General features: G+C 38.5%; 1 protein-coding gene across 1 annotated transcript in view; it reads left to right on the forward strand.

Annotated features, from left to right (window-relative positions):
* FBXL13 (F-box and leucine rich repeat protein 13) overlaps positions 1 to 25,479 on the forward strand; it is a 156,545-nt gene that overhangs the window by 30,950 nt on the left and 100,116 nt on the right. The window contains exons 4-6 of the mRNA XM_036760646.1: positions 13,051 to 13,149; positions 18,062 to 18,179; positions 18,269 to 18,431. Of these exons, the coding sequence (XP_036616541.1) occupies positions 13,051 to 13,149; positions 18,062 to 18,179; positions 18,269 to 18,431 (380 nt within the window). The remainder of the gene's footprint in view (positions 1 to 13,050; positions 13,150 to 18,061; positions 18,180 to 18,268; positions 18,432 to 25,479) is intronic.

Here is a 25,479-nt window from a genome sequence, read left to right on the forward strand (position 1 = left end):
ATTGAGATTGGGAATTCTGCCATTGCTAGCTTTGTATCCTCAAAGTGTACTGCAATATTTTGTACCTAGCAGGTTCATTATAAATGTTAAATTGACTTGAATTATTAGTTTACAATTAAAATGATAAGTATCTCATTTTCAGCACTCCATAATGAAGCTAATAAAGTAGCAATAGCAAAAAAAATATCAAATATGCTATTTAATATTGATATTTTAAATAAAACATCTTAAATTGGTTTAAAAAATCTATTAAGTAGCAAGAAATCAAAAAACTCCATACTTTAACATCTGGTAGTGTTTTACATATCTTGAAGAATAAGATGACAAAATATTGACCCTAGGGATTATAATCATGTTTCCCATTCCTGAAAAAATATTTAAAAATTCATTTTAATGCTTCATTTAGCTGTATTTATTTCCTTCTTTTTGGTTGCTTATGTCCAGCAGTGGCATACAAAGAATTTAGTAAATACTTAGGTTGTCTATCTTAGGTTGGTCGATTTTATTAAATATAAATTAAGCAACTATGCAGATTTCAGAATTACGAAGAAAAAAAGATTACCCAAATATTTCACAGTTTTTAAAGATGAAAAAAATTTGGCTTATTTTACATGAAGTGAGGTAGTAACTTGGGGGCCAGGGTTGAGAAAAGAACAAGTTTGTAGACATATAAAAGAAATATAAAGCTGAAAAAAGTTGATCTGTTTTATGTAGACATATACCTCTGAGTCATTTTGCAGCAAAGACAAAAAAAATTGGCGTTAGAGTTCCTTTGGCATGTACCTTTATAATTCTTGTGTAATTAAACCCACACTTATGTTGAGAAATGGAAATTTTTTTGTCCTTTTAAAGAAACATTTGGCACTTCTATGTTTTTAGAGAATGCGGTACAGTTTTAAACATGAGATGGTCAAAAAATGGAATTTTTTAAAAGGACTAGATATCAGCATATAGTTTGCCAAATTCATCTGGCAAACATTAATCCAGTACCTACTGTGCAAAAAACACTGTCCTAAGTACTATAAGATAAACAAAAATGGTACAAAATATTGTCTCGATTCCCCAGGAGCCTATCATTGAATTAGTGTTATTTTCTGGCTCCAAAGGGATGGAAAAGCCCTCTGGTCAATCTTGGGCTGGCCGTAATAGAGATCCAGGGAGCTGTATTTCTTCCCAGCGTGAGAAGAAAGGCCTTGAGATCAAGACCGGAGGGTAGAGCTTTCCACTCCTACAGTGGGAATTTTTAGATGCTGTCTCTGAGAGGGAGGCAGCTAGTACTAAAGGAAGGGAGAGGAGGAGGGTGACAGTCTTGCCCTCTTCTACATGCAAAGCTGCAGTGCAAACATGGGGGTTATGCAGTTGCCTTCCACAAAACAAAGTCTTCAGGTGAGACCAGGAGAGGTAAAAATTAAAGGGATAGGCGGGAGGTAATAGACTGTTTCTGTTTGTTTGTTGATTTACTTTTTAAAGCATTGGTACTTGCTCAAGAGGATGAAGAGCTGAGAGAAAAATAGGAGGAATGAATAATCTAGATTCCTGTCTCTTGCTTTGATTCAGATGGCTATCACTGGCACCTGTGCCTAATCGTTTCCTTTTATTCTATTCAAGATGCATTAGCTATGGTTGACTCTGTGCTCACATTTCTTTGGGTACCATTGTTTGTAGCATCAGGGCTTAGGACAGTCCTGGGAGATACACATGGCTAAGATCCCAAATCCCCAGGCCATTATTAGTGAGCATAATCATGAACCACTTGTATGTTTCATAATTATATTTCTAAAGTCAGAATTACTATAAATTTGGGGTCCTTTAAATCTGCCTCATCAGACAAGAACCCAACATATCTTCATCTAGAAATATGGGGAAATTGGAGAGAATGGTCGATTACTCTTTTTCTACCTAATTCATTTCCTACTAACAGCATTTCTTTCCTAAACAGCAAAAGCTTATCTAAATGAGTGGTTTTTTGAGAGGGGTGCAGAATGGTTGTGTTGGTAAATGAGCATCCACACTAAGAAAGCAAAGAAACATCGCATGCAAGAAATTTATGTATACAAATGAGATTTAAGGGTATTCTTTATAATTAATCTTTATAGTTAATAACTTTGCAGTTATTCTTTATTGTTAATCCAGATAGGACTGGAGAAGGTAGATATGCAGTAAATATTCAAGTACATATCCAAGATAAGCCTGCACAAGCAGAATGAGTGACCAGTCATAGCTTCAGATCAGCTCTTGGGGGCACAGCAAAAAAGATGGTTTACCAGCTTTCTGTTTTGTACAGAAAGGTATCATCTTCTATGTATGTTAATTATGTTTCACCAGGTTTTCTAGCTTTCCAGGAATTCTAGGGTAATGATTGGTGGGATAGAAAGGTATTATCTCTTTCTTCAGGGGAGGGTAGGTGGCATAGTGGATTGAGTGCAGGACCTGAAGGAAGACTCATCTTCCTAAGTTCAAATCTGGCCTCTGACACTTGTTAGCTGTGTTACCCTGGGCAAGTCACATAATCCGGTTTGCCTCCGTTTCTCAGCTGTAAAATTAGCTGGAGAAGGAAATGGCAAATCATTCCAGTATCTTTGGTCAAGAAATCCCCAAATGTGGTCATGGAAAGTCAGACATGACTGAAAAATGACTGAATAACATCTGTTACTAGTTTTATATTATAATTGAGACAGTGAAGGAAGGAGAAAAGGAATGGAGGAGAGATTCTGACTCATTTGTAAACTTATTGGACCCATTCTTATAGAAATAAGGGCCTGTTCGCATAGCCTTGGCTGAACTTTGCAAATAACTAATATGTAAATTTTCCAGAGCCAAAGGACTTAATCTGCCACACAAATGACCATTAATTCATAAGAGAATTAATAGCATTAAGAAAGAAAAAGATATTATTCAATTTATATATATCTTGAATTTCAAACTTAATTCATTTATCTTAAACTAATCAGCAGTTTCTAAAGTATGCAATAGTAAGCCATTCACTCAAGGTTTTTTGCCCAGTACTTCATATATCAGGTACTTTTGTATCTCTGAAATGAATGAACAGAAAATTAATTTACCTGGTATCTAGAAAAGGCCTTAAAATAATATTCTAGCAGGGGAGGTTAGCCTAAATCTGCCTAAATTTATAAAATAACACCATTAAAAGAAGTGCTGTTGGGAGTGGTATAGGCAGTAGGTGCCAAAGGATTCCAGAGGAGGGAATAGATTACTTTTGCTTGAAGTCTTCATAGAGAATTTGATGTTTGAGCTGGCCATTTTTAGCCACCCATAGTAGCTATGAATATGCTGGCATAGGTCTGAATTGCAAAATATAACAGACTCTCTATATGGAAGACAGAACCAAAACATTTATTCAAACACCAGAAAGCCAAATCCACCATAGCAACAAAGAAGTCTGTACACAATAACAATGCAGGGAGCACTGCCATTCCTGGGCCTTCCCCCAAACAAAAACTCAGAGCTAGCTGCCTGCTTCCTCTCTCTCCCTCAGCTCTAACTGCTCTGACCAACTTTGTCTTAGCTCTGCTACACCCTTCCTGTTCCACCTTCCGGCAAGATCCTCCCACCACAGACTCGTGTGACTTAGGTCACATGGGCCTATTAATGGATAGGAAGATCTTCAAATTAAGCAAAAATACATTAACAATACACCATTGAAGGATGGGAAATGGGAGAATATGGGGGTGAAGAGGGTGTTTTAAATGAGAAGATTGGATGAACAGAGATTTGAAAGCAGAAGTTTTAAATATTAGAACAATCAAGAAGCATTTGAAAGGGCAGGATTATGTCAAGAAGAGAGGCAACTAGGTGGTTCAGTGGATAGACCACTAGTCCTGGAGTCAGGAAGACTCATCTTCTTGAGTTCAAATATGGCTTCAGACTTTTACTAGATGTGTGATCCTGGGCAAGTCACTTAATCCAGTTTGCCTCAGTTTCCTCATCTGTAAAATGAGCTGGAGAAGGAAATGGCAAACTATCCTAGTATGTCTGCCAAGAAAATCCCAAATGGGGTCACAAAGAGTCAGACAGACTGAAATGATTGAACAACAACAAAAAACTCAGGAAGAATTTACTAGGCTTTTCTTCCTAAGGCATCTATCAAATTAAAAAGCACTAGATCTGAGATAAGGTAAAATCCTACTTGATGTAAACCCTGAACATTTCTCCTCATGCTATGATAGTTTGTCAAGTCTGTGATATTTGTGGGTTTAAAAAAAGAATGCTTGGGAATGCTTTGAGGGGAGCAACAGGATTTTCATTTTGTCTACCCATTATTTTTCTGTACAGTACTAGACCAGAACTCCCTTTGATGTTAGCGATGAGTCACAGAAAATATGAATTAGACTAAAATTGTCACATTACACATTAATCATTAATATGAGTATAATGGTGTTAACCGAATGAGTAGAAATAGGAAATGGTACAACAACAAAAATTTGGGTTCTGCCAGTCAGTGAACATTTATTAAGTATCTATTGTGCCAAGCACTGTGCTAAGTGCTAGGACTACAAAGAAAGGCAAAAGGCAATCCCTGCTCTCAAGGAGCTGGAGTCTAATGGGGGCAGGGAACAAGATATAAACAACTATATACTTACAAGTTTTATACACAGGATAAATTGGAGATAATCAACAGAGAGAACACAGTAGAATTAAGGGAGATATATCCTCTCAAGATAAGCATTTCCAACCATATTGTATAGGTGATTTTTTTAAAGGTTGGGAATTGGTAAAGGAGTGGTGAGACTCAGGAAGAAATAGTAGCATCATCCATGAGTACTTCATTGGTATTATTATTACCTCTGAATGGTAAAGAGGTCTTATTCTTCAGTATGTTACTTTATTTTTCACTTCAAGGATAAATCATTTGGCATAAAGTAATATGTCAACATATATAACTATATTTATACTTATGTGTATAAGTACTTATATATATATGTATGTATGTATGTACTATGCGCTTGAGTAGGATTCAAATCAATTAATAAAATGTTTATTAAATGCCTATTAGGTAGGTATTGCGCTAGGTGCCAGGATAAAGGGATCAAGTACATACATCACAGTCCTTGCCCTTAAGGAGCTTACAACCTCGTAGGAGAACATGGTTTGTACAAAAAGGCTCTAAAACAAGTTACAATGTGATAAATACATAGGAGGCATCAAAGAGAAGCGTAAACGATTTAGGGATGGAGGGATTGTAGTGATTACTTCCAGCTGGGGGGTTTGGGGGAAGTATCATGGAAAAAGCCACTGAGAGGAGTGTGATATGGAGTCAATTAGAGTTGAAAGAAAATTTTGCTTTGCAGTTGAAATGAGATAGCACAAATTTGTAGGGGATCCAATCACTATGGTTTTGTGGCTTCTTCTAGCAGTATTTAGTGGCTCAGGAATAGGAAAGAAGATGTATGCTGCAATTTCCCCAAGGTTGGGGATTAGCAGAGATCAACAAAAGAAGGACAAGGAGAGGTAGGGGATTCAAGGGGAAGGAAAGTACATCATTGAAAAATCCAAAACCCTGAAGGAAAGGAACGTAAGCCACAACAGGTGTGATGAACTAGGAGAAGAGAAAAGAGTTGTATTAAAGGTCACTTTGTTGAAGATTGGATTGATGAGGAATAAAGCTGTTGGAAAGAAGAGTCAAGAGATTGTGGCCAGAGAGCAGATTTTAGGAGTTTGTTATCTTAAATGTCAAACAGTTGCAAATGATGATATATAACTTTAGATATAGTTAGATATTATTATTATTAGATATAACTTTAATTTATTTTTGCTGTAATGCTGATGGGTTGTGTTGAAACAATCACAATCTTATCCTATCCATTATATTTTCTTCCCTTGGTAGCAATAACCAACCACTGTGCCTTGCTATGGTTGATATGCCTTTGTTTGTATCACCATTCAAACTAATGAGAGCTTCATTATTAACAATGCCCAGTAGCAAGATTTGGTTTCAGTATATGACCAGACTCAAATGAGGTTGAACTCCAAATGTTTGTCTAATAAAAATTAAGACCATTGGTATTTTAAATCTCTGACACATGAAAGTATATAAAATTAAAATTCTAGTCAATTCCATTTTGTCATCTTTATCTAAGAGGAATTTTGAAATCTTGAATTTAGGGTCTCTGTAATTTCACTGAAGACAAAGGACCACTAATAGTTGCTTAGGGACATTTCATTTTGACCTAAGAGGTTTTGGCAGCAATACTGTAGGCAAAAACATCAACCAAGCATCTTTTGGCTATTATAATATAAACTGTGCAAGGAAACAAACATTAACTGCCAGGAATAAGCTTGAAAGCAGTATCAAAGTCCAGTTTTTTTTCTGGACACTAATTTTGTTGGATGATAGCACAAAGACTTTAGCTGTGTGGAAAGTAGTCAGTCAGCTGCCGCGTTTTGTTGGTATTATTTTTCCCTTGCCCAGGAAACCATGTTTTCACATGGTTTAGAGAGAGCACAAGAGGTAATAAGTTTTTAAATTTTTTGGTGCATTTGTGGTAGAGATGATTGAATGTAATGATATAGTTTGTAAAAAGAGAAGAGGAGATGGCCAAATGCAGATTTTAGATCTTAAAATGGCAGAGAGAAAGCAGTTACATGTATTCTAAGAGGCAGATTTCTGCTGCATAGATTTTCCTTTAAGATCACTACGTATACAGAAGAAAAACTCATTTGGGCAACACGGAATAGTGGAACAAGCACTTGGAATCAAAAGACCTGGGTTCAAGCTCTGGCACTACCCCTACTAGCAAGGAGTCAAGTCACATAATCTTCCCGAGCCAAGGTTGCCCTGTATGGAAGATGAAGATAATGACATTTGCATTGTTTACCTCCTGTAGTTGTTATAATGGTCAAATGAAATAATAGATGTAAACCATAAAGCACTATGTAAATGTCAAGTATTTTATTGCTTTTTAAAAATGAAAATCACATTCGGATGATTACAAGCAAATATGTCATCACAGTTGACTGAGAATATTTCCAGGAAAAGTTGTGGAAAGTTTATACAAGGAATTATCATGATTCGATCGAAACTAGTCATTCTTTTGTTAAGGATTCTGCCATATTCTGGTAACTGATGTTAGTCAGGTAAGGGTTAAGGACAAAGAACTATCCCCTTACTTTTAAAGAACAGCTGTTCATTATATAAGGGAAGGGATCAAAGCATCTGATTTTGAAAAGGAGTTGAGAAAATAAGTGCTTAAGTATGAATCCAAGAGTTCACACTTGCTAGATAGGGTTGTCATGCCAGTGGGGTCAGCAAAAGGGGATTTGTGGGAATTTGTGGTGGGGATTTACACACAGGATTAGGCAGATAGGAATAAGACTTATGAATACAAAGTTCCAGGAGCAGTTGAGGCTGGAAAAAGCAAGAAAAGAATATAAAAAATGGAGGTCAGAGCAATCAACAGAATGAGTTTGTTGGACCCAACTCATATTATTTTATAAAATGGTTACGTATGTATGTACCTGTTGGGTACTTTTCTTCTCTTTGAAGAGTTTATAATATCTCTGAGGAGAAAATACATGTGAATAAGGCAGTTTACTGTCCTAAAGCTTAACCTATAAGATCATTAGAGGGTGAGAGACGAGACAAGAAGGCTATAGTACTATTCCTGGTACAAGGTGAATAGCCATTTCTAGGAATTCTGGTTCCTAGAACAAATTTTTTTGAGGGGGAGGATAAAGAGGACAACTATGCTGGGTCAGGTTGAGGCTGAAGGAAAGGGATGAATCAAATATTACACCTAAGTTTCTGCATTAGGTAGCTGGGAAGATAATGATGTCATTTGCCAGAAATAGGAAAGTTGGGAAGTGGGGCCAGTTTTGGGAGAAAATGATGAGCTCATTTTTGGGCAGGCTGAATTTGAGGAGTTGGCAGGATCTCCAGGTGGATATATATTGTGGAAAGTTGGAAACATGGGTTTGGAGATCTGGGGAGATGGGAAGCCTAGAAACAGACGTTTGGAAACAATTATCATTGGGGTGATCATAAAAGTTGTAAGAATGGATAAAATAGGTAAGATATTCAAAGAAGACAGTATCGAGACAAGAAAAGGGAGTTGAGGACAGACTGTTGGCAAATGCCTATACTTAAGGGGTGGGAGAAAAAAGAGAACAAAGACAAAGGAATGATCAGAGAAATATGAAGAGAAATCTAATATCAATTACAAATAGGTGGTCAGTAGTGTCAGGTCTTGCAAAGAGGTCAGGAAGGATGAGCACTAGGAAAAAAAAACCTCTTGGATTTGGTGATAAGGTCATTAGTGACCTTAAAAGAGCCTGTTTTCACCTGGTTGAACATGGTTTGAAGGTTGGTTTGGCCAGTCCAAAACCACCAGATATCTATTTATTAAGTGAAGTCAGAGAAGTACTGAGAATATATTAATAGCTTATGGAAAATGACATTTGTTAGATGGAGATATGGATGGCATTCCTGCAGCATGTACCCCAGGGAATTGCCTGTATCTAATATTACCTCACATTAGCATATCCATTTTTAAGGTTTAGTAGCAATGAGAAAAGGCTCACCATTACCCAAACTTTGGTTCCCAGTAAAAGATTATCTGGATAGATATATGGAAGTTGGATATTCCCTGGAGTAACAAGCCATCCTTATGGCAATGACAGTACCTTGACATGGAAAAATATATTCCATCTTATTGACAATATCAATAATTATTAATACTGCCCTGTTTTTATGGTCTTGGGTCAGGTCTGCAGTGAAATAAATAAAAGATTGTGATGATCCATGCCATTTTTAGGTTATAGGGACCCTTTGGGTTTGCTGGTCCTGTCTTTTGCCTTCTGTATATTACAAAGGTATATATGGAGTGATGCATATCTACCCACATTTCCACATTTTCTGGGCCAAGAGAACTGATTGGAGACTAGTGGTAATGTCTTATATGATCCAGAGTAGCCAGAAGGCAGCAAATTGGGATGCAGCTGGAGGATCTGATCTTAATTGTACCCTTTGTAAATATACAATTTGAATTCAGCATGGAAAATATCCTGCTACACTCTCTCCCACCCCACTGTCCAGTGAACAGAGTAAGGTTACCCTGTTGTTGTTGATGAGTCGTTTCAGTCATGTCCAACTCTTCATGACCCATTTTGGGGTTTTCTCGACCTTTAAAGATACTGGATTGGTTTGCCAATTCTTTCTCCAAACTATATAAAATACGTATTTGTTCTTAGACTGAGAGATAAGAATAGTCATTGAGTCCAGGTTAGCCTAAGTTGAAAAAATTCTCAAGGTAAACATTGTTGGTCTTAGACATTTCTCTTGAGTAAATCAAAAACATTTATTAAGTATCTACTGTGTAGAAAGTGCTGGGGATACAATGACAAAAATGAAACAATTGACCTCAAGGATCATACATTGTATGTAGACAGTGTATACATATGTAAATACGTAGTATATATACAAAATAAATACTAAGTAGTTTTCAGAATACTAAGACTGTGTTGGTAAGCAAAATGGGCTCTTAGCACTCAGTTCAACCAAGTGCCCTTGAAGAGCTTGGCCTTTGTTTCCTTTGATTAATTCAGTGTATTTCACTGAGTCTTACTAGGTGCTAAGCCCCAGGCCCAAACCCCTATTAGGTGCTAAGCCTATGTGGGTGTGAAGCTCCCAGGGTACTAAGGGGAGGTGCTAACTCAAGAGCCAATCATAGGAGCCTAAGTTCTGGTCATTCAGATGATGTTTGATGACGTCTGAAATGCTATAAGAAGAGAAGACAGAGCCATTTGTGCAGGGCTCTCACTCTTGGTGGCTGTAGCTAAGAGCCCTCTAGCTCATAAACCCGGATATTGAGAGTTTGTTAAATTCTGGTAACTATGTATTGGGATTTGAATCAGACAAGGTCTGTCTGTTGATGTTTGTACTTTGTTTGTATTTTGCTCTGAAGTTCAGGGTGCTGGCTTTTCCCCCTGAACTAAGTGAGTGATATTTGTATGTCAAATTAAAGTAAACCTGTCAACCCCTTAATGTTGCTTTCCTTACTAAAGCAGATCAAAAGAACCTGGGCTTTTGCAGTGTGCTGGTAGTGTCCTTGTTGTTGGGCTTGTGTTGGTCTTTCACACCTCCCCCCCTCCCTGCCCCCACCGGATTGTTGAAACAGGCACTCACACCTGGCATGGGGGAGATCAGGAGCATCTTTATGTACGAAGTGTTATTTGAACTATGTCTTAAGGGAGATTCTAAGAGATAGGGGTTAGGATAGAGTGCATTCCAGGCATAGAGGATAGGGGTGGAGGAAGAGCAATAAAGCCAGTTTAGTTGGACAATAGAGTGAGGTAAAGAGCATAATGTACGGCAATGCTGGAAAAGTAGGTTGTGGTCAGACTGTGAAGAGCTTTATATGCCAGAGGGTATGAGATGCCATGTGATAAAGTGTGGGAACAGTGCTTGCCCTGGAGTTAGGAAGACCTGTGTTTGAATGTAGCCTCTGTTACTAGCTATGTGACCATAGCCATGTCACTTAACATCCAGGAGCCTTAGTTTCCTTATCTGTCAAATGAACTCAATAATAGCTGTGGTACTTACCTCATAGGGTGGTTGTGAAAATTAAATGAGATGAGATATATGTGTGTGTGTGTGTGTATATATATATATATATATACACACATATATATATATATATACATATATATATATATAGCACTTTGCAACCACAAAATACTATATAAATGTCAACTATAATTGTTTTTATGGTATTAAGGGTGACTAACAGAAGTCAGATAGTGGTAGGAAGGGTTATTTGGAGTTGGCAGGATGAGTTGTTGGGAGCCTACTGTAATAGTCCAGGCTGGTGATTATTAGAATCTGTAGTAGTTGGTGGTAGTGGAATTTAAAAAGTGGAGACAGCTGTCGAGTGCCTGTGTGATACACATGGGGATGTCCTGAAAACTGGAGATGCAGATAGAGAGTTCAGAGCTGGAGATAGAGATTGCAAAGTCATCTGCACGGAGGTGGTAGTGGAAGCTACTGAAATAAATGAGACCGACAAAGTGTAAAGAGGGGAACATCCACCTTGAGGAAGACTCTCAGTCAAAGTTGGTGACAAATCCCATCTCTAGTTTCTCTCCTGGACAAGTCTAGGAGGAAAAATAAATAAGAGAAGGGATAAGGAGAAGGGAATAAGCATTTATATGCTGCCTACTGTGTGCTAGGCCCTGTGCTAAACACTTTACAAAATATCTAATCTGGTCCTCACAGCAACGCTGTGAGGCAGGTGCTGTTATTATCCCCAATTTTACAGTTGAAGAAACTGAGGCAAACAGAAGTTAAACAACTTGTCCAGAGTCACAAGCTAGATTTGAATGCCTTTCTGACTCCAGGTCGAGAGCTTTGTCCATTGTGCAACCTACCTACCTCAAAGAAAAGGAAGCCACAAGAGACATATTTCTGCCTGGTTGAGACCTGGGGACCATTTTGCATGTGAAGTAATAACCATTACATTACAGGAACCACCTCCAAATAGATTCTGGAATTAAATTCATTTTGTCGAACCATGGGATTGGAGTTCATAGCCCAAACCCATCACTTGGATAAATGAGAAAATTCAGGTCCACAGTGGTTAAATGACTTGACCATAGTCATACAAGAAGAAGGCAGCAGGGCTGGGATTCAAAAGCAAGTCTTTTGTTTTCAGATCAAATATTCTTTTCACTGCCAATTTTTGACGTGTGTGTGCGCGCGTGTGTGTGTGTATGTGTGTGACAGAGAGAGAGGGAGGGAGAGAGAGAGCTATGAGTTATGCAGACTCAGAAATTTCATTTCTCTATATAACTCTTTGCTAAGATGCTCAGCAACAGCCTTGGGGTTCCATTAATAGGTCACTTAATGTGCAGGAGTATAGGAATAGCTCTCCTTGAGTTCTCCTTGATGGTCTGTTAAGAATTTAGTGTTTTCCTCTGCCAATCTCAGAGTTTGCAGTATCAAAGGACTGAGAAATCATGTAGTGTAGGGAACCTCCCTTGCCTCTGAAGTTGATAGTCTCTATTTGCTGAGTAAGTTGCCTCTGGAAAGGGTGTGATCTTGGTTTCCTATCACCGAAATTGGATGCTCAACACCTGAGGCTTCGTTGATTGTATTTCTATCATCCTTAAATGGAGAGGCTATGTGGTATAATGGAAGATGGTTGGATTTGGATTCAGGAGAAACCTGAATTTGAATCTCTTCTGACACTTACCAACTGTGTGACCACTGACAGGTCATTTACTCTCTGTATTTGGGAGCATCTTTTTTTGTTTCAGTCCAGTGCTAGAAACACCTTTACCTAAGGTCCCAATAAAAAAGAACTGACACTTTGACTTAAAATATCATTCTTGGGATGGAGATGACATGAATGTTTGACAAAACGAGGTAGCAATTGATTCTTCAGAAGTAAAGAATGACACATAAATCTTACTATGGCCATAGTCATTTGGTTTAGGTTTTTTTTCATGTTAAAAGGGTATAATATTTTCAGAATAATAGTTCAATTCAGATAGGCGTTATGGAACTGGATTAGTGCTTAGCAAATCTGTTCAATGAATGAATGAAGTGGTTTCCTTGATAATATTTTGATTTTTTATTCTGCATTTTGACATAACATTTTAGTATCATGAAAGTTTAACAAAATACTGTCTATATACTTGTGAATATGCACATGCACACACAAAGGTGAGTATATAATACAGGGTGTCCCAAAAGTTTTGGTTCAGTTTAAAAATTTTGGGAACATATTGTACATATGCATGTATGTGTTGTATATGTATGCAGGTATGCATACAGGTATCTACTGTTTTCCATAAATGCGAATAATTGAGATCTAATTCTATCAGTATTTTTGAGGAAAGGGTGACATTTTTTAAGGAAACAAGTGTGATTATTCCTTTTCTATACTTCCCACTTTGAACAACACTTTTTGTAGGTTCAACCTCTACTATTAGGCCTGCCTAACTTACCCTTTTTTACTGATGTCTTAAAGTTTCATTAAATGTTATCTTAATGTGTTCACTCAATAAAATCAATATCCTCTTTTTTAAATTTAGATTTCAGTTCAAGGCTTCAGGGATATTGCATGCAGCTGCACTGGAATAAAGCACTTGGTCATCAATGATATGCCAACTCTGACGGATAGTTGTATAAAAGTAGGTCACTGAATCGCAAGTTATCTTTAGAATCAGAATCTGAGATGAGATAAGATGATAGCTAGCATTTATAGATGGCCCTTTAGGCTTCACAAGATGTTATATGTTATCTCATTTGAACCTCACAACAACCCTGGAAAGTAGGTGCTTTTATCATCGTTATTTTACACTTGAAAAAACTGAGGCACGGAGACGTTATTTGGTTTGCCTGGGGTTGCACAGCTAGTCAGTTTCTGAGACAAGATTGAAATCCATGTCTTCATACTTCAAGTACTCCAGCATTCTATGTACTATGCCACTCGGCTGCCGTATGTTTTTCTAATAATTTCAGATATAACAGCAAATGTGTGTGTGTGTTTTAAAGCCCTGGATTGTAAGGAAATAATACAAAGTGTTTTTTTAAACATTTACAGTGCTCTCTCCCTTTCATAAAAATATATTTGGCAGTACTATTAAGAAAAGTGTTTTTCCTAAGCCTGGTAGTTAAAGTATCTGGCTTGTAGAGCCCATTGTAATCTCTGTTTTGTGGCTTTTTGCCAAGTCACAGTGTGTTGGCAACGGCCCCAGTACAACCTCTGGTTTGTGCTAGGGAGGCAGTTTAAGTATGGCTTTTTTTTGTTTAGTTTTGTTTTTTGATTATTGTTAAGAGAATCTTTTTCCTGGAAGTCAGGGCTGGGTGCAGATTTGATTTGGCTTTTATCTTTGTGATAGCCCAGAAGCCCTTGGCCTTATGAACTGTTCCTTAGGAGTATCTGCTACGTGGTCAGGGCACATGAAGCGTTCAGAAAGGGCTTTGATTCAGTGTCCCAAGATTGATGAAGGACAAATTTATTCTTCTGGTCAAGAGCTGGAAGACTAGTGATGGTGGAACTATTGTCCTAGCCTGGTTTTTCCAACCCAGTAATAGCACAGCTGTGACTGTCATCGAGCACTGGGGAAATGGTGAAGGTGCACTTGTATCATGGGTGCCGTCTGGGATATAATGAAGGTACAGTCTGGGGATCACACTGGTGATCAGGGCACCTTAACAATAAAGCTGTTGCTTTAGGGTGAAGGGCAGAACTTGTTTTAGAGGCTTGATCCCATGGTTCATAGCTGATATTCTCAAAGCTGAAGCTCTGAACCAGTAGTCAGGATGATGTTGCAACTGTGGCCAAATTCCAGCTCATTATAGACCTGGCCTTGTGCATGGGCCTTTGCCAAGCTTCAACCAGTTTACTGAGGGTGGGAGCTAGGACAGGGTTTACTGCACAGGGGCATCCCTGGCCTGGTAGGACATACTGAGATTAAACACACAGCTGGGGCCTGGAGTTCTGCAAATGGTAGAATTTTAGCCTAGTGGTCAGAAGATGGGCTGCTAGTTGAGGTGTTGCTCTCCTAGAGTCCCACAGCTGTGTAAAACTTTGGGTAGGTTCTTGGGGCTACTAGGAACATGCATGGGGTTGAGGTGCCATGGTGATCTAAAACATTGTTTAAGAGATACAAAAAGCCTGGCAGTTACCTTGGCCCTGGGGCAGGGCAAGTTAAGGGAAAGGCTATGGCTGTGGCATAGTTTTTTCAGTGTATTCATAGTTTAGCTCTGCCCCACCCCATATTTCAAAATAGGTAATGATAGAGTCATTGCCAAGCAGTCAGGATTAGGATAACCTTTTGAAGCATGGTGAGGATACAGCTATGGGCCTATTATAATAAAGGGTGATATTTTGGCCTGATGGTTGAAGCATGGCATTTGCCTCATGGTGGTTTTGTTGCCATGATGATTTAATCTGATCTGGAGCACATGACTAGGCTGGGTGACTCGACTGGCTTTTTGGAGAGCAGTAGACCAACACTGTCCCTGGAAATATCCTTTATCTTCTCATTCCTCTACTTGAAGAATATCTCTTGCCCATCAGAGCAAAGATGCAAGACACAAGAAAGACAGAATAGTGTATATGCTCCAGATGTGGTCACCGTAGCTTGTTTTTCTTTATCACGAAGGTGGGGAGCAGACAGAACTGCCCAAGGACAAGGAGCAATGGGCAGGGCTCTGCCTCCGTAGAAATTCTGAAGCTTCCTTCAGTCCTTATTCTCAAGTAGCTCACTGTCTAATGGAGAAGACTCTGTACAAATAAACAACCATGTACAAATAAAATCTATAGAAGACAAATGGTACAGGTTGGGGGGATCACAGAGGGAAGGCACTGGCATTAAGGGGAATTGGGAAAGCCTTTGTGTAGAAAGTGAGATTTTAGCTAGTACTTAAAGGAAGTCAGGGAAGCCAGGAGGCAGAGATGAGAAGGAAGAGAATTCCAGGCATGGAAGACAGCCAGTAAAAATGCATGGAGTTGGGAGATGGGGAATCTTATCCAAATAACAGAAGGGAGGAGAGTGTCCCTGGATTGTAAAGTCCAGGGAAGGGAGTAGAGTGTAAGAAGACTGGGAAGGTTAGAAAAAGTGTTAATTTTTTTTTACAAATCATTATGTTAACTACATAGGCAGCTAGGCAGCATTATGGATTAGGTGCAGCCTTGTAGTCAGGAAGACCTGAGTTTGTATACTGCCTCAGATACTTACCAGTGCTATGACCTTGGCACGTCGCTTGTCCTTTCTCAGCCTTGGTCTCCTTCCCTGAAAAATGGGGATAACAATAGTACCTAACTCCTAGGGTTCTCAAGAGGACTGAATGAGGTGATATTTGTAAAGCACTTCGTAGTCCATAAAGTACTGTATAGCTGTTGCTGGGTAAAATGCAAATTGGACTAAACTTGAAATTTGCCACATTCAACACATATACAACACACTCATGTCACTGATTTGACCTCAGTATTGATTTCTGCCTGTTTCTTAATGAAAGGACTTAACCCTCAGTAATGTCAAAATCAAACAGAAACGGACTCTTGCCAGCCACATATTGACTTAGAAAACCACAAAGTAACAGTATTTGTGTTGTACTGTGCTTTTATTTATGTTGTTAAACATTTCCCTGTTTTAATGTGGTTCAGGCCACACAAGTTTTGTGGGCCATGAGTTTGATACTTCTTTTGTCAAATCTTAAGCCCTAAGTTGCATAGAAGGTGTCTGTTTATATCAATGGAGTGACCTTACCTGGGAGTTATACAATGAAATCTCACATTTCTCTTTCCTCATAGCACTTTACCCCTGAGATTACTTTCCAGTTATATTGTTTATATATGATGCATACAGTTTTTTGCATGTTGCCTCGCCTATTCTAACGTGAGCTCTTTGAGGGCAGAGATCATGCATTTGCCTTTCTTTGTGGTACATAGTAGGCACTTAATAAATGTATGTTGACTGACTATTCCTTCTTCAGAGCTAGTTGTACAAGTTTTGACAAGTCTGTTGGTACACATCAGCCATTTGCTGGTGCATAGGTGTGGGAAAAAGAGCTCATTATATCTATGTGTGTGTGTGTGTGTGTGTGTGTGTGTGTGCGTGTGTGCATATATATGCCCATATGCATATACTCACAGAGGTTTATACATATACTTGTAAACTTCTAATTTCTTTGTGTCCTCAAATCCCCTGTGAAGTTTCTCCATTGCTCTCCAGCTACTTTTGTTTTATAGTGTAATTCACACACAGAGTTTTAGTATATAAAAGTATCTTGGAGCTTGTCAGTGTTCAAGATTAGGTAACGGTACCCATTGAATGTAGCAATCCTTTTTGAAGTTCCCTTTCCTCACGACTTTTTATACACTTAGGACATGACTTCTTAAATCACTTTTTCCCCCTATCCAGCCGTTCAATTATAAGTATGTTAAATTAACATTTAAATGGTACTTGATGTTCTTTCCTCTGACATTGGTAAACTTTATTAGAAAATTTGACTTGTGTTATTATTTAAGAAAAAAATGGTAAAAATATTTGAAGGCTTTAACTAGTGAACTAGAATGGATTTGATTTAAATGACTAGTCAAGAAAACTCATTTGATATTATCTAATCTTTAAAACTGATATGTTTTAGCAATGGATGTCTGAGTGATTTTTTTGGCTTTAGCAGAAAATTGACAAGTTTAATTTAGTTATTTAAGTAAAACTGTTGATTTTTAGAGATGAGCTATCTCCAATTCAGCCATTATATTTTTGCCGTATAGCAGTAATACAGTTGTCATTAAAACTAGATATTTAAACTTTGCAAAGGAAGAAGCTCATATGTTTTGTATTTTTAAACCAATACATGTATGTTTTAATTAAACATTCATTTTGGGATCTTTATTGTGGAATTTCAGGTTGAAGTAAAAAACTTGGCCAAGACAACATGAGAGAGAAAATATTGGGTTTTGTAGCAAACTCATCCTTCACTTTGTTTTTCTGTTTACTTATAAATCAGGGGGTGGGGTGGGGGGGAAGAAGGCATTTTCTTACTTTAATTCCCAAAGAACTTCTCAGTTTAGAATGTATTAACTCAAAAGAAGAGTATTAATTTTGTACTTACAAGAGAAACTGTTAAAAGTTGAGTTTTCATTTCATTAGCATCTCAGGAATTCAGGTATTTTAAGTGGTATAACAGTTCACTAGCCTTCTTTGAAAAGTTGATCTGTGAAACATATTTCTTGAATAGTTCATTTTTGCCTTGAAATTTCTTATCATTGATATTATGGAATGATAAGAATGATAATATTGTTAAAGACTGCAATAGACAACTTTTTTTTTTCCAGCTGGTAAAGATTGATCCACATTGGAGAGAAGACTGGATTAAAATCCCAGCTCCACCCTTTAGTACCTGTATGACCTCATGCAAGCCGCATTACTTCTATGGGCTATGGTTTCCTCATCTTGAAAATGAGTGGGTTAGACTTTGATGTGCTCTCTAAGTCCCTTTCCTGCTCTAAATATATTAGAACCTTAGTTCTACATTTGTTCTAGAATCTAGGGTTTGCTCTAATCATCTTTTTTTCTCTTCTCAAAGGTTTTAGTTGAAAGGTGCAAAAATATCACATCTGTAGTATTCATTGGTTCACCACATCTCTCTGACACTGCTTTTAAATATCTTACTGACTGCTCACTTAGCAAGGTTCGAGTTGAAGGTCAGTGACATTGTTAAGCTTTTTCATCACTTTTATTGATCTTGAGTATTAACGTAAATGTGATGCCTTTGGGGTCTTTATTTTAACAGGGAATAATCGGATCACTGACTTAACTTTCAAACTTCTGGATAAGTGTTATGAAGATCTCCGCCATATTTACATGACTGATTGTGAGAGGATTACTGATGTCAGCCTTAAGTCAATTGCTAATTTGAAGAATCTCGTTGTATTGAATTTAGCAAATTGTATAAGGTAATCTGATTTTTCAATGACCAACCATTTTTACAAAAGTATTTAATCCATAATGATATGGTTAGATATTTAAGACATTGCCAAAAGCAGTGGTCCACTGAACCTAGGTAGCTTTGAGATACATAGCATCTTGATGCCTCAGTCTTCCTGTTGATAACAGGTGAATGAAACATTTTGTACTACTTATAAGAAAGGCTATAAAATCATCCTCTTTGTAAGACAAATCCCAACTCTTTTAGAAAATTCTAATTACTATTTAAATTCTTCTGTTTTTCTAGCATTTTATTGAGTAATATCTCTTATGGCAAGTCCAGAGTCCAAAGAAGGCAGTGGTTATAACAGCAGTCCTCATATTACACCAATAATTTAGTCAATTAAATCATTTCAGTTTTTTTAAAGTTGATGAAACAAATATGAAAAACTTTCTAGAAAGAAAATGATGATACAGTCTCTAGTCTCTTGTTCTAGGAATATCTTTATCTGCATTTGACTAGTATGGTGGTCCTCTGTGGGAGGGAGAGGAATATAGGTATTAGAACCTCTTCTAGAAATGAAAGTAGGCAGAGATGCTCTATGGCAGCTTCTCAAATTTTAATCTTCTAGCTACCTGCCAGGTTTCCCTATTTCTTCATTAGTCTTTCAACCCATTCTCGATGTTCATGTTTCCTGTCCCATCTTCACACCTTTGGTGCCCCATGCCCTAAAGCTTCTGACTTGTAGCACTTTATTCTAGGCTTGCCTTCTGTAGATATTACTGTCTTTCAGAGTTAAAATCCTCTGTCTCTTACCACCCATATAAAACTCATATTCTCTCAGCATTCTGTTCCCATTTTTTTGCAGAGGAAAGTGATCTAGCAGTCATTTATACCTCGGTATGAATTATTTTAATAGTGTTAGCCCTCAGGGATATTTACATTCATTGCTTAACAGGTAATGAGTATCTGCTATGCACTTGGCATGGTGAGAGATATTATATAAAAACATAGACATAGTTCTTTTCCCTAGGGGATTTAAAATCTCATATGGAGACAGAACATATCCAGGACATAACAACACAAGTCAGTAAAGGTTAAGCAGCAACAACCATTGTACAGGTAAGAGTTTTAATAGACTAAGGAAGGGAAACATCAGTTTGGGCTGAAGTAGTAAGGGTATTTATCAAGAAGGCAGTTGTACTTGAACTAGAGATGTTGAAGGACAAGTAAAAGAGATTGGTAGAAAGGAAAGAGAGACCAATCCAGGGGAGGAGAAAAGCATGAACAGTGGTGCAGAGGGGAGAGTCATCACCATGTTTTCAAAGGAAAATTAAGGGACCAGGCTGGTGTTTCTGTTGGGTTATTTTGGGACATAAGGTTGGTGAAGCAAAGATTGATTAAAGAGGAGCTAGACCAGCAGGATTTGATCTTGTAGGTAATATGAAGGCAGTGGCAACTTTTGAGTAAATGAATTGTCCTGTTTCACTTTGCCCAGAGCCCGGAGGATCTCCTCAATGAGGAATCGCTGACCTCCATTGTGGAGTCAGCCTAAGAGTAAGAAAGATTCATAGCACCAGAGGAACAGAGGCAAAAGATGCATCAGCACAGGAAGCCCCAGGCTAAAAGAGCCAGAGAAGAGTTGATGTCTTGAGGGTTGAAAACAAACAACCATCAGTCCTAGCACCATGAAGCAGGAAACTGAGAAAGACAGGCTAAATAATGCACTAAGTGTGAATAAAAAAAAGCATAGTGAAGGATTAAGGCACAGCCATTATGACACATTAACCTGAACTAATATGGCTTATCTGGCACTTGCTGATATGATACTAACCATGCCTTCCCATCTGATTCCATGAGCTTCAGCTACTACTGCTGGGGACAATAAGAACAAGAGGGGAGTAATGATATGTAAAAGAAGTTTTAGGATTGTTGACTCGATGGTTGTATTCAAAAGCAGCAGAAGAGGAAGAAATTATATTCAGAGAAGCCGATTAAGAGGCTACTACTGTAATCCAGACAGGAGATAGTCAGGACCTGGATGGACCTGGTGGCAGCAATGGAACTGGAGACACAAGGGCAAGAGCCTGGGCAAGAATGAATAGGCATAATGGAATATGAGAAAGGGAAGGGGCCTCGGAGGTCATCTAGTCCAATACACACCCAAGAAAGTACCTCTTATACAAAAATCCCTGACAGGTGGTCACCTAGTATATGCATGAAGAACTTCAGTGATTAGCAAGGCAGCCCACTTTACTTTGGGACAGCTCTAAGTATTAGAAAGGTTTTTCCCCCCTTGTAACCAGCCAAAAGAAGTTTTCCTATGATATCCATTGCTTCTAATTCTACCCTTCGGGAGTGACTAAAACAATTTCTCTTTGACATGACATCTTTAAAATGCTTGAAGAAAGCTGTAATGGACTTTGTAAATCTCTTCATTTGTCTGAATACCCCAGTTTCCTCCAGCTAATCTTTACATGTCAGTTTCTTATCCTTTTAAGATCCTGGTTACCCTCCTTTGGTTATACTCTAGCTTATTCACATCCTTCCTAGAATATGGTGCTTAAAACTGACCATGTTGTGTCCTGACCAGGACAGAGTATGGCAGGACTCTCCATTTCCTCGTTCTGAACACCATTCTATGAATGCAGCCACAGATTATATCAGCTTTCCTTGCTAACATGTTTGGATATTGGATTGTAGTTACAATCCATCAAAAAAACAACAACAACAACAAAAGCACGTGAATGGTTGTCTCGCTACCACTCTGTCATTCTAGACTTACAGTTGACTCTTTGAACCAAAATGTAGGGCTTTCCATTTATCGCTACTAAATTTCATATTATTAGATTTGACCCAGTTGTCATAATTTGGAATCATATTTCTCTCATGCAGTTCACTGTGTTAGTTATCCTCATCTTTCTGTTATCCACAAATTTAATAAGTATGACATCTATACTTTCATCTAAGTTATTCATAAAATTGTATAAGAAAATAAAGCCAGGGAGTGGAGCCAAGATGGCAGCTAGAAAGCAGGGACTTGCTTAAGGTCTCACCCAAATCCCTCCATACACCTGTAAAAATGGCTCTGAACAAATTCTGGAGCTGTAGAACCCACAAAATAGCAGAGGGAAACGCCTGGATGGTCACTGGGAAGGGTCTATCACATGGTGCTGAGAGGGGAAGGCAGCCCAGCTTGGGCCACGCTGGGACAGATCAGACCCTGAGTCAGCCAGCTGGAACAGGCTGTGGGGCCATGAAACAGTGAGCTGTGGCAGTTACCAGACTTCTCAACCCACAAATGCCAAAGAGCAGGTTAGGGGGAAACTGCGGGATCGAGTTCAGAGCAGTCCAATCACAAGCCCTGGAGGTGGTGAAGGTGGTGCAGCACTGGCAGTAGCAGCAGCAGGAAGTGCCTGAGGCTGCTTCCAGAGCACTAGCATCGGCTACTTCCCTAGTCCTTGGCTCACATGGTGGGAGGAATCTAGCAGTGGATCAGAGTGGGAGTACAAGGAGTGCTTTGTGGGCACAAGGGCAGATTTTATTGCTGTGCCCTGCTTGGATCTGTATTGCAGTCCTAGTTGGCAGTTTTTGGGGAGGAGGAGCGCTGCTGTGACAGAGCCTGGGGTGACGGTGGAGTAGAAGTAGCTCTGAAAACAGCAGTGCTTGGACCCTAAAGCTTGGAACAAAGTACTGTGTACTCTACAAGCAGCCATATCCTGACAAAAAGCTCAAGGGTCAAGTATTTGGCTGGGAACATGAACAGGCAGCAAAAACGAACTCAGACTCAAACTCAGACTCAAGATTCCTTTTTTGGTGACAAGGAAGACCAAAACATACAGCCAGAAGTCAACAAAGTCAAAGAGCCTACATTAAAAGCCTCCAAGAAAAATATGAATTGGGCTCAGGCTCTATGAACTAAGAGCGCAAAAAGGATTTGGAAAAGCAATACTGAAGAAAATAACACCTTCAAGAATAGACTAACCCAAATGTCAAAAGAGCTCCAAAAAGCTAACGAGGAGAAGAATGCCTTGAAAGGCAGAATTAGCCAAATGGAAAAGGAGGTCCAAAAGATCACTGAAGAAAATGCCACCTTAAAAATTAGATTGGAGCAAGTGGAAGCTAGTGACTTTATGAGAAATCAAGATATTATAAAACAGAACCAAAGGAATGAAAAAATGGAAGACAATGTAAAATATCTCATTGGTAAAACCACTGACCTGGAAAATAGATCCAGGAGAGAGAATTTAAAAATTATTGGACTACCTGAAAGCCATGATCCAGAAAAGAGCCGAGACATCATCTTTCAAGAAATTATCAAGGAGAACTGCCCTGATATTCTAGAGCCAGAGGGTAAAATAGAAATTGAAAGAATCCACTGATTACCTCCTGAAAAGATCCCAAAAAGAAAACTCCTAGGAATATTGTTGCCAAATTCCAGAGCTCCCAGATCAAGGAGAAAATACTGCAAGCAGCCAGAAAGAAACAATTTGAGTATTGTGGAAACACAATCAGAATAACCCAAGATCTAGCAGCTTCTACATTAAGGAATCGAAGGGCTTGGAATACGACATTTCAGAGTTTCAATGGAGCTAGGATTAAAACCAAGAATCACCTACCCAGGAAAACTGAGTATCATGCTCCAAGGCAAAATATGGATTTTCAACAAAATAGAGGACTTTTAAGTTTTTTCAGTGAAAAGAAAAGAGCTGAATAGAAAATTTGACTTTCAAATACAAGAATCAAGAGAAGCATGAAAAGGTAAACAAGAAAGAGAATTCATAAGGGACTTACTAAAGTTGAACTGTTATGTTTACATTCCTACAGGGAAAGATGATATGTGTAATTCATGAGACCTTTCTCAGTATTAGGGTAGTTGAAGGGAATATACACATACATAGACAGAGGGCACAGGGTGAGTTGAATATGAAGGGATGATATCTAAAAAAATAAAATCAAATTAAGGGGTGAGAGGAATATATTGAGAGAGGGAGAAAGGGAGAGATAGAATTGGGTAAATTATCACACATAAAAGTGGCAAGAAAAAGCAATTCTGTTGGAAGGGAAGAGGGGGCAGGTGAGGGGGAATGAGTCAATCTTATTCTCATTGGGTTCAACTTGAGGAGGGAATAACATACACACTCAATTGGATATCTTACCCCACAGGAAAGTAGGGGGAAGGGGATAAAAAAGGAGGGATGATAGAAGGGAAGGCAGATAAGGGGAGGAGGTAAGCAAAAGCAAACACCTTTGAAAAGGGACAGGGTCAAGGGAGAAAATTGAATAAAGGGGAACAGGAGGGAAGAAAATATAGTTAGCTTTTCACAACATGAGCATTGTGGAAGTGTTTTACATACACTTACATACATACATATCACTTTTACATAGTGATACATGGGTGATCTATGTTGAATTGCTTGCCTTCCTAGGGAGGGTGGGTGGGAAGGGAAGAGGGGAGAGAATTTGGAATTCAAAGTTTTAAAAGCAGATGCTTAAAAAAATAAAAAAAGTTGTTTTTTGCTTGCAGCTGGGAAAGAAGATATATAGGGAATGGGGCATAGAAATCTATCTTGCCCTACAAGAAAGTAAGGGGGAAAGGGGATGGGGGGGGAGTGGGTTGAAAGAGGGGAGGGCTGACTGGGGAATGAGGCAATCAGAATATATGCCATCTTGGAAACGGGGGAGGGTAGAAATGGGGAGAAAATTTGTAACTCAAAGTCTTGTGGAAATCAATGTTGAAAACTAAAATATTAAATAAAATCACTAATACATTAAAAAATTGGAAAAACAATAATTGGTCATGTGTAGACTGAGCCAATATAATAAAAATAACAATTCTACCTAAAAAAATAAAGCCAAAGTTAGAGTCCTTTTGCACTCCACTCGAATTCCTTCCTAGTTGTGAGGTAGGTGGTACATTAGAGAATGCTGGGCTTGGAACCAGAGAGACCTAAGTTCAGCTCTGGTCTCAAATACCTATTATCTTTACAACCCTGGGCAAATCACTTAACCTCTGTCTTCCTCAGTTTTCTTAACTCAAAATGGGAATAATAATAATAGCACCTGTCTTCCAGGGTTGTTATGAAGTTCCAATGACATATTTGTAAAGTGCTTTGCAATATTGCTTGGCATATAGTAGGAGCTTAATAAATGCTCATTTCCTTCCTTCCTTGACTAGTGATCCATTATTCACCACACTTTGGATATAGTTATTCGATTAGGCCTAAATGCCTCTCCATCTTTCCATCTTTTCCACAAGGATTTCATGAAACATGAAACATGCCTTTTTGAAATCTAGGTATTTTATGAATATAGCATTTCCATGATCTACCGATTCAGTGATGTAGTCTAAAAAAGAAAAATGTTACCCTGGCGTTTTTTGTACTTGAAGTCATGCTAGTTGTAGTACCACTACTTTCTATTCTATGTATTCATAAACTATGCCTTTAATTATAGGATGAACAGTCTGGACCTATAATTTTATTAGTGTAGGGAACCTTCTGGTGAAGAAACTTTACCAATTCATGATGGCACTTTCTCGGAAATTTATAGCCTAGAGAATTACTTAGAACACCGAGGTCAGCCCAGTGTGACAGAGGTCTTCCTGGCTTTGAGGTCATTTCTTTATTCACTGTGCCCCAGTGTTTCTCTTGCCTTTAATATTATGCTCCAGAACTCTACCTGAAATTCTCAAGAAAGTCAGGCCTACTAGTTTATAGATTAAAAAGTCCTCTTTTTTCCCCCTTCTGAACATTTGGGGCAATATTTGCATCCCTCCCAGTGACCAGTGGCAGAGGTAATTTCATGTCAATGACGGAATGAAGATGGCCTTGGCAGAGGAGAAATTGGCACTGTAAGAACCTCTTGGTTTTCTGGGGCCATGTTTGAAGTTGTGTGGTGTAGTAAACACAAGCTAGTCTAACAGAAGAGCCCGCTGCCATCTCCCTGTGGAGTTTCTGCTCCAGCAGTTCTCTCTGTGCCTCTTAGAGTGACTTAAGAACCAGCATTAGCCATTGGTCAAGTGAGATAAGCCAAAGAGTGTTTCAGAAAGTTATCCTAAAGAGAATTCCTTGATG

Source organism: Trichosurus vulpecula, chromosome 5 (genome assembly GCF_011100635.1).
Source record: "Trichosurus vulpecula isolate mTriVul1 chromosome 5, mTriVul1.pri, whole genome shotgun sequence".
NCBI classification, from domain to species: domain Eukaryota; kingdom Metazoa; phylum Chordata; class Mammalia; order Diprotodontia; family Phalangeridae; genus Trichosurus; species Trichosurus vulpecula.